Raw genomic sequence first — 15,033 nt, forward strand, 5'->3', positions numbered from 1 at the left:
TTTTTGCTCAATAAAATAGTCAGTCGTCTGTATTTTCAAGTCCATAGTCTGTATTTACATTGACCCACTGGCAGCTAAAATCCACGCCTACACTATCGAGCGTGCATGAACTGTGATTACTTTTATATTGCTGATTAGCTGTTTGGCTTTTCACTCTCTGACTGAAGGCAGTCGACCAATCGCAACAGGCTGTCATTGGTCCAATCAGCGCAGATTAGCTTCGCGCTAAGGAGGGGTTTGGGGAGAAATGAATCACTGGACGATTCATACAGGAGTCGCTGGGATAATTAGGTAAAAATAAATGCAGATTATAAGACCATGAAAGTGTTTTTTTGACCTTGCATGCATATTAAACTGTTGTTGGAGACCCTTACAACCAGGATATGACCCTATTTCATGTATAATATGGGCTCTTTAATGTAATGTGTGTATTTATATAGCACATATAGGGCCCTATCATACCCCCGGCGCAGTGTGGCGCAAGACGCGGCACAATAGTCTTTTGGTAGTTTCAGCTTGGCGCAAGAGTGGTTTTGAGGCGTTGCGCTACGCTGCTTAAATAGCAAATGCATTAGCGCTCATATGTGCGCCCATAGGTGTTCTGGTCTAAAAAGGAAGGTGTTCTGAGGTGCACTGCTGGCGCGTTGCTATTTTGAGAAACTATAATAGATTTTTCAATAGACCAGAACAAACCCGGTCTAAACTCCAGCGCAGAATTGCGCCTCACTTACGCACTGCTTAATACACACAAGAGAGCAATAGGCAAATATCTTTACATATGAATAAATGTAAATATTAAGGATATATATAGGATATAATAAGAATAGATATAGAATATAAATATAAAGGATTAAAATATTACAAAACATATTATTTTCTAGCCTACATAAATATGAAGAATCACTGCTTTTATGTCTTCTTCATCTCGGGAGGCTTTTTCAGTTCATTCATAACAATTTGCTTTTATATAATGTTATTATTATTAGCAGTATTATTTATTATATCCATATTTATATTTGTTTTATTAAAAACAAGCTTAGATTTGCCCACCTGTCAGGTTTTAGACCATATGGGGCATGGCAGGTGTTATTTGGAAATAACTCAGTATTTTGACCACACTTTGTTATTATTGTTCATTTATTCGTTTGCTGGAAATTAGAACTGAATTTAGAAATAGTTTTGAAACAAATCTTTGAGCTTAACAAACGAAATTAAATATTTATAGACAAATTGATATCTGTGCGTAAAGGTTTCCCTATCCAAGAGCGAAAGTGAAAGTGATCCATTATCTCTCATTCTCATGCAGTAGATGCTCTGTTTAACAGTTTTCTGTTTACTGTTTGCTTGTGAAATGCTCATTTTTTCAACTTAGACTTACTTTGCGTCCTGTAAATAGCAATGCGCTCTTGGCGCGACGCAGCTGGGTTTTAAAGGGAATGGGAGATGAGACTGTAATTGGTTTATTCTCAAAACACACCTATAACTCATTAAGAAAATAAACTCAACCCTTTTAGGCCATGCGCCATGGCACAAAGCGCATTTTCCCGTCAGTAAATTTGCAAAAATGCGTTTTGACATGCCCTAAAAGCGTTTACGCCCTGCGTTTTGCACTCTGCGCATGGACCGTCAAAATAGAGCTCTTAAAGTCCTAGTGAAATCGAAATGAAGTTTTTTTAGATGTTAGTATCAGTATTGCTAGTTTTAGGGATATCTATAAGCTAGTGTAAGCTTCTTCAACTTCTTATCAAATCTCCTGACCAATCAAATGCTCTCTAGTATCTGACATGCCCCACCCCCTTCAAGACACTACTGTTATATGCGCTTGAGCTCAACCACTCTAACTGGCAGAGCTGTGATTAAAAACTAAAAGGGGGAGGAGCTACTTCATGCCCTGCCCTGTCTTCATGTTTAAGTTGACATTACATCACACATTAAACAAAAATGCACATTTAAAAGCACTTCACGCAACTTTAACCTTTTATTAAAAGCACTACATGACTTGTTTACTGTTCTGACGTAATAAATGTGTTACCTTTGTGTCTCCTGTCGTCTTTAAATCCCAGTGATGTCAGTCCAGGTATGAGCTTATTAGCCAAAGAGCTCAAATCTACAGGATGAGTCTCTTCCTCTGTAAACAATAATTCATTCTTCAGATACATGAGATGCAATAGACAGACTTTCTTTCATTTTTATTGATTTTATATATCCAAATTGACATTTTAAAGGACCATAAATGATTAACGTGATGCTGAAAAAACCTGTTCAACATGCTTTCTGTCAGTTTGGATTATAGGAAGTTAAATGTAATTCAATATTGCTATACAAACAACCACTATTAACCCTTAGTTTGCATGTGTTTTTGTTGTGATCATCACACTTTTGAACAATGAATATTTTTTTGTCTCTCAGTCATTTTATTGCATTAAATGTAATTAAAACCAGAGTTTTGATGATATAACAAAGCATTTAATTTCTCACCCTCTCCTTCAGGGTCTTGGTTTACAACAACGTACATCAGGGAACCCTCTGTGTCCTTTTTTAGATATCCAATCTGCAGGCAAAACAAAACAAACGATCTGGTTAAAAGGCATAAAAATGTGGGAATATTGAGTTTTACATATTAACTTCACTTTACTTGCATGAACATTAACTTTCAGTAAAAAAAAACTGATCAGTGTTTCTGATCATTGAATTATTTATCAATAGACATATCTAGATTCATGTTTTTCAACTAAATTTGGGCCCAAAATTGCGTGAAATATATTGGAAAAAAAGTTAAACATATTCCCAAATATTTTGTGCCCTCATAGCTCATGTTAAAAAAAGTACATTTTGTTTCTCCTATATAATCGAGCCCAAAATTAAGTGTGTTGATTTTTTTAAATGATTATATATCTTTAAAAAAAGGATTGTAATTATAAACAGTGTTGCCAATTTAGCGACTTTGTTGATATATTTAGCGACTTTTCAGACCCCCTTAGCGACAATTGTTTTTAAAAAGCAACTAGCAACAAATCTAGCAACTTTTTTGTGTTACTGGAGATTTTTATAGACTCATGTGCCAATACTGTACCATCCCCACTTTTCTCGACGAGCTGCGGGTGATGATGGCAAATGATTCAGCACCGGGAGTGTGAGGTATTTCCATTGTACAGTCAAACCGATCTGCTTCTCCTTTTACAATTTAATTTGACCTTGTTCCCAATCACAGACATTTTAGTGACAGTTTCTGAACTTGTCTGAGTTTGTTATGTCTGGGAGATCACTGTAAATTGACTACACATCTATACTGACATACTGTATTCAAACAGCAATACATTTAGTTACATTGAGATGCATATATAAAGCGTAGTGCAAATATAAACACCCCTTTATTAATCATAGGCTGTTAAACAAACAGAAACGGTAGAACGTGATGACGTCAGTAATATGAAAATTGACGTATGACATAATCTAGCAACTTTTCGGGCAGAGCTTAGCGCCTTTTTATTGAAAATAGTTGGAAACATTGATTATAAGTAATTTGAAAATGTACATCCACCCGGTTGCTCTCGCAGAATAAAGCCTGACCGCTTCATATGCAGCTGTTGTATAACACGGTGTCCTATGAACACGTGTGTAGTGGCAATTTTCTTTAAGGAGGCTCTCTCAGTGGTCAAGAAGACAAATTCTTACCCGAAGTGTCTTTCAAAGTTTTATACTTTGCAAAGAAGGTCACACGATCATACATCGATGGTAGTTTCTGCAGAGAGAGAGAGAGAGACGCAGAAACAGAGTGCGTTCTCTTTTTATCTATTTTTACATGAAAAGATTCCAGTGACAAGCAGTTTGTCTGGCTGCGCCAAAAGCGACGCGACAGAAACATTTAAATAGCAGCTACTGCACTCCCAACGAAATGGTAAAGGTTTTTAATCTAAAGAATACATATTAAAGCTCTTTAACATTATTAATAGGCCACTGAGTGACTGATGTTCATTTGAGTCACAGAGTTCTGACTTTCATTTTCAAAGCGTCTGCTAGTTATTTTATTTTTAAGATCTGACGTGAACTATCTGCTGCTGCTTTCAGTTGTATGGCAATAAATGTCACGTGAAATGTGTTTAAACTCACAATGGGAGCATTTACCATTGAATAAAGCACATTATCAGTACCGGAGGTGATCATTGTCATAGTAGTTTATGCTGTCGTTCTGCCACAACAACACGGAAATAGAAACAGTTTGTAAAATAGAAATTTTGTGCATCACCGTCACAAATGGTTAGGACAAAAACCCCTTTTACATGGAAACATGGTCATGGTCTAAAACTGAAGGACTTTATTCTGCGATAACAACCGGCTGGATGTACATTATCCCACTTATAATATGGCTAATAATGTAATTTAATGCATTAACTAACATCAACTAATTTCACAGAAGCTTTATAGGATAAATATATGATGACTGACACACAAGAGATACAGTCAAGCCCGAAATGATTCATACCTCTGCCAAATTCTGACTTTTATTCCACCAGTACGTTTTTTTTTTTACTGGAAATGAAACAGGCGTGGCCTAAAAGATTATAAGATGATGCACAAATATCGTGAAAACAAATATTTCTTAGCTTTTATTTACATTTCATCAAAAAACTTCAGGATTTGCCTGGGGGATTAGGCCCCGTTTACACGATTGCGTTTTAGTGTGAAAATGCATAAGTTTTGCTACGGTTACGCCATCAGTCCACACTACGCCAGAGTTTTCAAAACGGAGCGTTTTGGAAATGCTGGAGAGGCTGTTTTCATTCTGAAGCGCTGCTGCTCCATCTCAGTGTAGATGGGGGAAAACGGAGACATGGAGCTGAGATTCGCTACCTGATTGGGGCTTTGGTGTCATTGCGTATCCTTCCCTTATTCGTCAAGCCCCTATCACATGGCTATAACACATGGCGTTAATGCTACCGGAAGACAGCTGACCAGCCTTCTTTGTAAACAACAACATGGACACAGAAATGGAGCGTTGTTTGCACTATTGTCTGTTTTAGGCACCATTGTGCAGTTATTCATTTGTTGCATTTAGTCACAACTCGACCTCGTCGACTGTCCACAAAAATACCTCTCTTGCTTGCTTTGTCATCGCGTTCATTGTTCAACCGGCGTTTGTTGACTAACAATAACCAAATGCCGAGCGGGACACATGCTTCCTGTTTATACTAGAACGCGCATGCCCAGAGTGCGCGAATGGTCACGTGATATACGTTTTTGGTGGCGTAGTGTGGACGGAGATAAGTTCAGAAACGCTAGGTGAAACGCTAGTGTGGACGCGGATCGTTTTTGATCTAAAACGCCGTTTTAAAACTAAAACGCACTAGTGTAAACGGGGCCTTAATCATTTGGGGCTTGACTGTATGTAGAACTCATCCATCATAAACCTTGGAGTTTGGCATGAAACGGTTGATTCGGTCCCGGGCTTCATCCGCTGCGTGCTCCACCAGTGCCAGAACATGCTCCTCCGCTGTGCTGTCCGTCAAACTGCACGCGTTTCCCTCCAGCTCGTACATATCACTATGTAAAGGACACAAAAGACAAATCTTGCATTTGCGTTATTTGTTAAAAACAAAAATATCACTATATATTAGGGTTGTCATGATACTGGAATTCGGTACCAATCGATACTGAAGTTTTAAAAACGTCCATTTCCTGCTAACAATTGAGAGCTGAACAGAAATGGCTGTGACTGGCCCTGAAGATCATCAGTTCACCAGACTCACTGCTGATGACCGAGTGTAACCACAGATACAGGGACACTGGAGTATTTCAAAGCCATGATTCATCAGCCGATCACTCGTATTTAAGTTTATTGACCAACCAGCTGATCAACGTGACTGTATTTAAGGAGTTTATGCTTTAAAAATATTATCCTTTTAAGGCCCAAGCTGTTTTTTTACAAGCATTTTGTATTTCTCTCTGCTATTTGGGCTTGTGGAACCTAACTAGAATAAAAATCTAGGTATCATCTTTTGGTATGTACTTTTAGAGAAAAACGATGTCCACATATGTTGACTGGTGGTCCTAATTTACATAAAACACTTTTTCCTGAATGTTTTTTAAAGCATATATAACATTTTTTGAACTTGCTTTGACTATCACAGAATAAAAACTACATTTTTTTTTCCATTTTGGACCGTTAAGCACTGTTAGAAAAATGTGACTTGCTCTAAGTGATGTCACTTCCTCTTGCGGAAAACTGAGGAAGGCATTGAGTGTCATTATTTTTCTCTTATTAATTTGTGCTAAATATTAAAGATTCACCAATAGTAGATTAATTATGTTAACTCTGCCACTGTGATAGAAGTGAATATATCATTTACTCTTTAAAAACAATAATGTGATGAAAATGCATATTTAGGTCTAATTTGAGCTTAGCATCTTGGGCTAAAGCACAAAATAATGGAAATGTCAACTCTGTTAAAGGTTTAAAACGTTATAAGCAAAATAAGTTCACCAACAATTAGTAACACACTCTTTTTTGCAATATTTTACATTAATAATAATAAATTAATAAAGCATACATGTGTTCTGCATCATTCCAGTTTAAGGAACGCACACACAGACACACACACTCACTCAAAAGTAACTCAAAATAATCAGAATGCATGGTCCCACTTTATATTAGGTGGCCTTAACTAATATGTACTTACACAGCAATTAATAGTTTGTTACAATGTACTTATTGTGTAAATACATGTATTTACTGTGTACTTAAGCTTGATTAAATACATGCATGTAACTACATCTGTAGATAACTTTTGTAATTACATTTGTAAATACACTGTTGACCATCCCTTACACCTTAACCTACCCTTAAACCTACCCATGCCACCAAACCTGTCCATAACCCAACCTCTATCCCAACTCAAAAGCACCACAAGTGTTCTCAAATACATTATAAACACAGTAAGTACATTGTATTTATTTTTTGATGTAAGTACATAGTAATTAAGGACACTTAATATAAAGTGGGACCGAATGCATTACTTTAGATATAAAGTAACTCATTACTTTCAAAAGTAATCTCTCCCAACACTAATTATGTCTAAACTGTACTCTTGACTTACTGAATGAAGACAACAATTAATGAAAAGTCTTTAAAATGTAGTGGAAAGAGTTTATAATCACACAAACAAAATCACAATCGCTTGCATGCTTGCTTGCACGCACAATTTTACCTGATGATGGGCTCTTTTACAGGCTGCTTTTTGGATTTTTTGGGGTATTCGGTGTGAATGGGCATCATCTCCGTCACCGGTTCCTCCGGGGCGATGTCGTCATCCCCCAGAATGGCAGCCTGCTGAGAGAAATCCATGTCCTGCATAAAAGACATGCTGCGCTTCAAAGCTAACAGCCGCTCCTGTGAACAGAGCACAAATAGAGCAACACAGCACCCATTTACTCCTCCTGCGGGAGGCCTTCGGTATGCCATGAAGATGGGAGACGCGCAAATGGCGAAAACCAGATGGACTGAAATAAAGGACGAGACCGGATGGTGGAAAAACTCATCTCTGATGAGCGTTCAGGTCAATAGGAGACTCAATAAGAGAATGAGCTCCCTGCCGGGAACACACAGAAACCAAGATAGCGGAGTCTTACATTTCTGCGATGGAAGTATTCTCATTATAATAAATGCATCGAATGTAAGGAAAAGGGGATTATTTTCTTAATGGACAGTGATTTTACTTGACTAATAAGGCAAAAGCAGCAAACAGATTGCTTTAAACTGTCCTTAATCTGTATATACGTCAAGTAGAGGCGTAATGAAGTTCTCCGAAGAGAACTTAATCCTACATTATTATTATTATTGATCTGTTTTTTTTTAAGATAAATGAAGGTTATAAAGTGTGTTGTTAACTGCAGAGCTCCTCTAGTAAAAAAGAAGAAGAAAAACCCTGCTCTGAAAGAGATCAAGCCTTAGTCAGGTAAGAAAAAGTAATGCAAAAGTAGCGGAAAAGTAACATAACACATTACTTACCATAAAAAGTAATTACAGTGCATCTGGAAAGTACTGACAGCGCTTCACTTTTTTATGTTCCAGCCTTATTCCAAAATGGATTCAATTAATTTATTTCCTCAACATTCTACACACAATCCCCCATAATGACAATGTGAACAATTTATCAAAAATAAAAGTGCTGTGAAATCAGATGTTCATCAGTATTCACAGGCTTTGCTCAATACTTTGTTGATGCACCATTCGCAGCGATTACAGCCTCAAGTCTTTCTGAATTTGATGCCACAAGCTTGGCTCACCTGTCTTTGGGAATTTGTGCCCGTTCCTCTTTGCAGCACCTCTCAAGCTCTATCAGGTTGGATGGGAAGCGACAATGTGCAGCCATTTTCAGATCTCTCCAGAGATGTTCAACAGGATTTAGGTCTGGGCTTTGGCTGGGCCACTCAAGGACATTTAGTTGTTGTGAAGCCACTCTATTGATATTATGGTTGTGTGCTTTGGGTCATTGTCCTGCTGGAAGATGAAGCGTCGCCTCAGTCTGAGGTCAAGAGCACTCTGAAGCAGGTTTTCATTCAGGATGTCTCTGTACATTGCTGCATTCATCTTTCCCTCTATCCTGACTAGTCTTCCAGTTCCTGCTGCTGAAACACATCCCCACAGCATGATGCCAACACCACCATGCTTCACTGTAGGGATGCTGTTAGCCTGGTGATGAGCGCTGTCTGCTTTTCTCCAAACGTAACGCCTGGCGTTCACTTCAAAGAGTTCAATTTGAGTCTCATCAGAGCAGAGAGTTTAGTTTCTGATGGTCTGAGATGCCTTTTGGCAGATTCCAGGTGGGGAGTGTCTTCCGTCTGGCCACTCCTCCATACAGGCCTGATTGGTGGATTGCTGCACAGATGGTTGTCCATCTGTAAGGTTCTCCTATGTCTACAGAAGAACGCTGGAGCTCAGACAGAGTGACAATCGGGTTATTGATCACCTCCCTGACTAAGGCCCTTCTCCCCCGATCACTCAGCTTAGATGGCCGGCCAGCTCTAGGAAGAGTCCTGCTGGTTAAACATCTTCCCCTTACAGATGATGAAGGCCGCTGTGCTCAATGGAACTTTCAGAGCAGCAGAAATGTTTCTGTAACCTTCCCCAGCCTTGTGCCCCGAGACTATCCTGTTTCGGAGGTCTACAGACAATTCCTTTGTCTTCATGCTTGGTTTGTGCTTTGACAGCACTATCAACCCTGGGCCCTTATATAGACGGGTGTAGCCTTTTCAAATCATTTCCAACTGAATTGACCACAGGTGAACTCCAATGAAGCTCCTGAAACATTACCAGAATAATCAGTGGAAACAGAATGCACCTGAGCTCAATTTAGAGCTTCATGGCAAAGGCTGTGAATACTGATGTACATCTGATTTTTCAGCTTTTTAACTTTTAATAAATTTGCAACAATTTTAAAAAACTCTTTGTTCACATTGTCATTATGGGGGATTGTGTGTAGAATGTTGAGGAAATAAATGAATTGAATCCATTTTGGAATAAGCCTACTTATACTTTCCGCATACACTATAAGTAACACAACTAGTTACTATTTTGGGGAATGCCTCAATATTGTAATGCATTACTTTCAAAAGTAACTTTCCCCAACACTTATTAGGGATAAACGCTACCTTTTAACTTGTTCCTCAATCTGTGTTTTAAATCAGGCATGTAGGTTTTAATGCATTTAGGTACACATCTGACTTTTCATCAGTGCTAACTGAAAATGATGAATGCTTCCTTGGTAACAGGCAGGAATAAAATAGGCTATTGATTTAACTTTAAGTGGTGGCTTTCAAATAAGGTTCCATTAGTTTATGCATTTACTAATATGGTCAAACAATTAATAATACATTTACTGCAGCATTTAATCATCTGAGTTGTTAAATTAAAACAATGTCGGGTCACACTTTATTTTGATGGTCCTTTTGTTGAATTCAGTTACACTGCATCTACATGCCAACTAATTCTCATTAGATTATAAGTAGGCTGTTAGGTTGGGGTTAGGGTTGATGTAAGTTGACATGCACTTGCAAAGTTTCTTAGTCAGTTAAATGAAAGAGCAGAATCAGCAGATATTAACCAGACAGTATACTAATACTCATATGGACCATCAAAAATAAAGTGTTACCTACAGTTGTTAATTGATAGTTCACGTTAACTCACTGTGCATTAACTAATGTTAAACACAACAGTGGATTTTAATAATGCATTAGTAAATAAATGTTGAAGTATGATTAATAAATGATGCACAAGTACAGTTAATTCTTAGTTTATGTTAGTAAATACATTAACTAATCGACTAAAAAGAAGTGTTACCCTTTAAGTTAACTATAATACTTTTACTTGGAATCACTAACACATTTCTATTCATGTGTTATTCATTCATTCATTCATTCATTCATTCATTCATTCATTCATTCATTTTCCTTTGGCTTTGCTCCTTTTATTCATCAAGGGTTGCCAAAGCGGAATAAATTGCCAACTTATCCACCAACTTATTACACCTCGGATGCCCTTCCAGCTGCAACCCAGTACTGGGAAACATCCATACACACTCATTCACAAACACACTCATAAACTACAGCCAATTCAGTTCCTCCACTTCACCTATAGCGCATGTGTTTGGACTGTGGGAGAGACGAGAGCACCCTGAGCAAACCGACGCCAACACGAGAGCATTATTTGGGTAATTGGGAGAGCATGCAAACTCCACACAGAAATGCCAGCTTGCCCAGCTGGGACTCCATTGACCTTCTTGCTGTGAGGCCACAGTGCTAACCATTGAGCCGCCCTGCTGCCATAACAAATCGCTATTTCTATAAAAAAATAAGAGTAGAGGCATTTTCACTGATGTTTGGAACGCGCTGTATAGAAATCACAATAATTTTTACCCGAATAATCAGATGATTAAATTTGCATGCATTTGAACTAAATAGAAACGATGGCACGGATGAGGAACAAAAATGCAAATAATAACAAAACCAAACTTGTAGTAACATTAAACATGTTACTTTGCTCATCATTTTGAATCCTGTGTGGAGGAGTTTCTTAGCAGCCTTGTAGTAAACCGTCTCCGGTCGGTTGTAAACCATGGCGTTGTCACACATCAGCTTGAAGTCAGCCTGAAGGTGATAAACACAGATCAGATGGAAAATTAAATACTACAATTGAAGTCAGATTTATTAGTCCCCTGTTTATCCCCCTCCCCATTTCTGTTTAACGGAGAGAAACTTTTTTTCAACACATTTCTAATCATAATAGTTTTAATAACTCATTTCTCATAACTGATTTATTTAACTTTGCCATGATGACAGTACATAATAATTAATTCTTCAAGACACTTCTATACAGCTTAAAGTGACATTTAAAGACTTAACTAGGGTAATTAGGTTAACTAGGCAGGTTAGGGTAATTAGGCAAGTTATTCTATAACGATGGTTTGTTCTGTAGACTATCGAAAAAAATAAAGCTAAAAGAGGGTTATAATATTGACCTTAAAATGGTTTTCAAAAAATTAATAACTGCTTTTATTCTAGCCGAAATAAAACAAATAAAACTTTCTCCAGAAGAAAAATTATTATCAGACACACTGTGAAAATTTCCTTGCTCTGTTAAACTTAAATTGGGAAATATTTAACAAAGAAAAAAAAAATATGAAGGGGGCTAATAATGTTACTGTATACAGTAATTGACAGATCATCAAGAGTTACACATGTCTAACACAGTTATGATCCTAGAATCTGGATATTAGGGGACACCGAACTACTAGAAACATCTCATCATAAAAAGTACTTTACACTTCTGGCTGGAATGGATGGGAAAAAAGTGTTTTAATCTACAAAACATTAGATCAACAAACTTATTTCCTACTGCAGAAAATACTGTCTTAAAAAAAAAAAAAGAAATGAAAAAGAAAATACTGTTGCGTGTCTAGCCGCCTTTCCACTGCACACATTTGGACACGACTGTCTGATTACGCCCCCTTGTGGCAGTCACACAGAATTTTCAGTTCTGACCTGCACCGTGGGAGAAGCTGTTCTCGCAGTGTCCCAAATAAAAGCAAGAGTCTATATTCTCTGTGCGTTCATGGTTAAATAAATGAATGAATACTAGAAACTATTAGACTGCTAAAAATATTGGAGGGAATGTGGAGACAACATAAAAATATTTTTATTACTTTATTTCTTACATTGATGAATAGAAATGTTTTTTTTTTTAAATATAGACTTTTTCTGATTTAAAAAAATAACCAAATAAACTAGTATTTCTCATCTCGCGCACATAGACCTGCTTGGACAACACTAGAATACATCACATCCGGTTGGCCGGTCGCATACGGTCTAGTCGCAGGAGTTCAAATATTTCAACGGATCAGCAGCTCAAATCGGATCAGAATTTTCCGCATACGGAGATGATCAGAACTCCACGCAGCTCCCGCACTGCTCTCCATTGGAAATGAATGACTTCTGGTCTGTCGCTTGTCGTTTGTCATGTGCAGTGGAAAGGAGACCTTGTGGAGAGGATCATCAAGGACTTTTGAAAAAATTTGGAGACCTTTCTCGGTGTATCTACCATCCATTTCTTAGTTGCATGTTTTAAGTTTGTTTTATTTTGTATTATATATATATATATATATATATATATATATATATATATATGTAATTAATGAAACCTAAAACTGTCATTTGCACAGAATGATGGTAAATGAGGATAAAATAATGCACAAACCTTGAATTCTGTAATCGTTTTGTATTCGTTTGCAGCGATTTTGTCCTTCATTGTGCTGAAGTCCATGGGATGTTTGATTATCATGGAGTATCCCGGAGCAATGGCATCTGTTACAGGAAAGGCGAAGAATCCGTGGGCATCTTTTCTGTAGACACACAAAAATGATGCATGATGCAGATATTTGAAGGTTAAATGTTGAGTCTGTTTGTGCAGCTTCTCACCTCTGAAGCAAACGCAAGAAATGCTCCAAGAGCTGCTGACGAGGAGTGGCTTCATTCTCTAGGAAAGAACAACAGACAGAGGAGCAAACAATAAGAAAATACACTTTGAAAGCCAGTGAGGATTTATTTTGATGTTTACAAAAGTGGTGCTTCATTTATAACTGGACTGAGAATGTCTTTTAACTCTCATAACAGATTTAAACACTGTATACTAATTTAGTATATAATGTTTATATACGAGGGCGAAGCAGTGGCGCAGTAGGTAGTGCTGTCACCTCACAGCAAGAAGGTCGAACCTCGGCTCAGTTGGCGTTTCTGTGTGGAGTTTGCATGTTGTCCCTGCATTCGCAAGGGTTTCCTACGGGCGCTCTGGTTTCCCCCACAATCCAAAGACATGCGGTACAGGTGAATTGGGTAGGCTAAATTGTTCGTAGTGTGTGTGTGGATGTTTCCCAGAGATGGGTTGTGGCTGGAATGGCATCCGCTGTGTAAAACGTGCTGGATAAGTTGGCGGTTCATTCTGCTGTGGCGACCCCAGAAAAAATAAAGGGACGAAAAAAAGCCGACAAAAAAATTCATAAATTAATATTTTACACTTAGATTTATTGTATCTGACCAGCATATTAATAATGAAAGAATGTGAATATTCATTCATTCATTCATTTTCCTTCGGCTTTGTCCCTTTATTCATCAGGGGTCGCCACAGCGGAACAAACCGCCAACTATTCCTGCACATGTTTTACACAGTGGATGCCCTTCCAGCCGCAACCTAGCAATGGGAAACACCCATACACTCTAGCATTCAAACACACATATACACTACGGCCAATTTAGTTCATCAGTTCCCCTATAGCGCATGTGTTTGGACTGTGGGGGAAACTGGAGCACCGGAGGAAACCCACGCCAACACTGGGAGACCATGCAAACTCCACACAGTAATGCCAACTGGCCCAGCCGGGACTCGTACCAGTGACTTTCTTGCAGTGAACCCGCTCATGACATTAATTAATGTTAAATTTATCAGAAACTTATGGCTATTTCATAGCAAGATCAATATAGTTAAAAACATTACATAATAACAACTAAATATTTCAATGAGACATTAGTCATAAAATCTAAATAAATAAAAACAGTTTTTTTGACTGTTACATAAAAAAAAACATTAGATATGGTATTTCAGTTGGATATATGATAAATAAAGCACACATTTATTAATCTGACTGTATTGCACACAGTCAGTCAGTTTATTCATTCATTTAAGGTTTAGTTGAAGTCAAAATTAGTTGCTCTCCATTTGAATTGTGTCTATCTTTGTCAAATATTTCCCAAAATGATGTTGAACAGATTCAGGAGTTTTTCACAGTATTTCCTATAATATTTTTTCTTCTGGAGAAAGTCTTATTTGTTTTATTTCAGCTACAATTAAAGCAGTTAAACCATTTTAGAAACCATCTTAAGGTCAATATTATTAGCCCCCTTAAGCAATATTAGTTTTGGATTGTCTCCAGAACAATCCACTGTTATACAATGACTTGCCTAATTACCCTAACTTTACCCTAATTAACCTAGTTAAGCCTTTAAATATCACTTTCAGCTGAATACTAGTGTCTTGAAGAATATCTAGTCAAATATGATGTGCTGTCATCATTAGAAATGTTATTACAAATGAGTTTTTAAAACTATTGTTTAGAAATTGGAGGTGTGAACTTATACTGGTCACACGGTTCAGTTCGGTTACGATTATCATGCCATCGATTCGGTTCAATTCGATTTCTCGGTGCATCACAGTGCATTGATGATGCTTTCCATACACAGTTTTATATTGGGGGGGGGGGGGTCTTATATAAACACACAGACACACAGCACCACACTGTCTCTCATTCACACATATACACAAACATAGACAGCACCAAACAAACACAAACACAAACACACACACACACACTTAAGCCCTCGCAATGCGTTTAGCCAGGAGAGCTCGCGCTGAGCGAAAAACAAAAAAACAACAAAAAAACACTTTTCCCACGATCTCTTATTGTGAGCTCCGCTCCGCGCGAGCTCTCC

General features: G+C 37.7%; 2 protein-coding genes across 30 annotated transcripts in view; one reads left to right on the plus strand and one right to left on the minus strand.

Annotated features, from left to right (window-relative positions):
* smpd5 (sphingomyelin phosphodiesterase 5) overlaps window positions 1-15,033 on the plus strand; it is a 706,732-nt gene that overhangs the window by 135,539 nt on the left and 556,160 nt on the right. The gene's annotated exons all lie outside the window — the stretch shown is intronic.
* The window catches only part of brd9 (bromodomain containing 9), a 164,123-nt gene that overhangs the window by 18,268 nt on the left and 130,822 nt on the right, over window positions 1-15,033 (minus strand). For 7 of the 29 annotated variants that reach the window (XM_087285354.1, XM_087285364.1, XM_087285365.1 and 4 more), the window contains exons 5-11: window positions 12,970-13,027; window positions 12,749-12,893; window positions 11,032-11,142; window positions 7,206-7,324; window positions 5,409-5,541; window positions 2,479-2,551; window positions 2,033-2,128 (exon numbers count right to left, since the gene is read on the minus strand). In XM_087285354.1, the coding sequence (XP_087141480.1) occupies window positions 2,033-2,128; window positions 2,479-2,551; window positions 5,409-5,541; window positions 7,206-7,324; window positions 11,032-11,142; window positions 12,749-12,893; window positions 12,970-13,027 (735 nt within the window). 29 annotated transcript variants of the gene reach the window in all.

The sequence above is a fragment of the Danio rerio genome, chromosome 16 (assembly GCF_052040795.2).
Source record: "Danio rerio strain M-AB ecotype USA chromosome 16, GRCz13ab, whole genome shotgun sequence".
Lineage (NCBI taxonomy): Eukaryota > Metazoa > Chordata > Actinopteri > Cypriniformes > Danionidae > Danio > Danio rerio.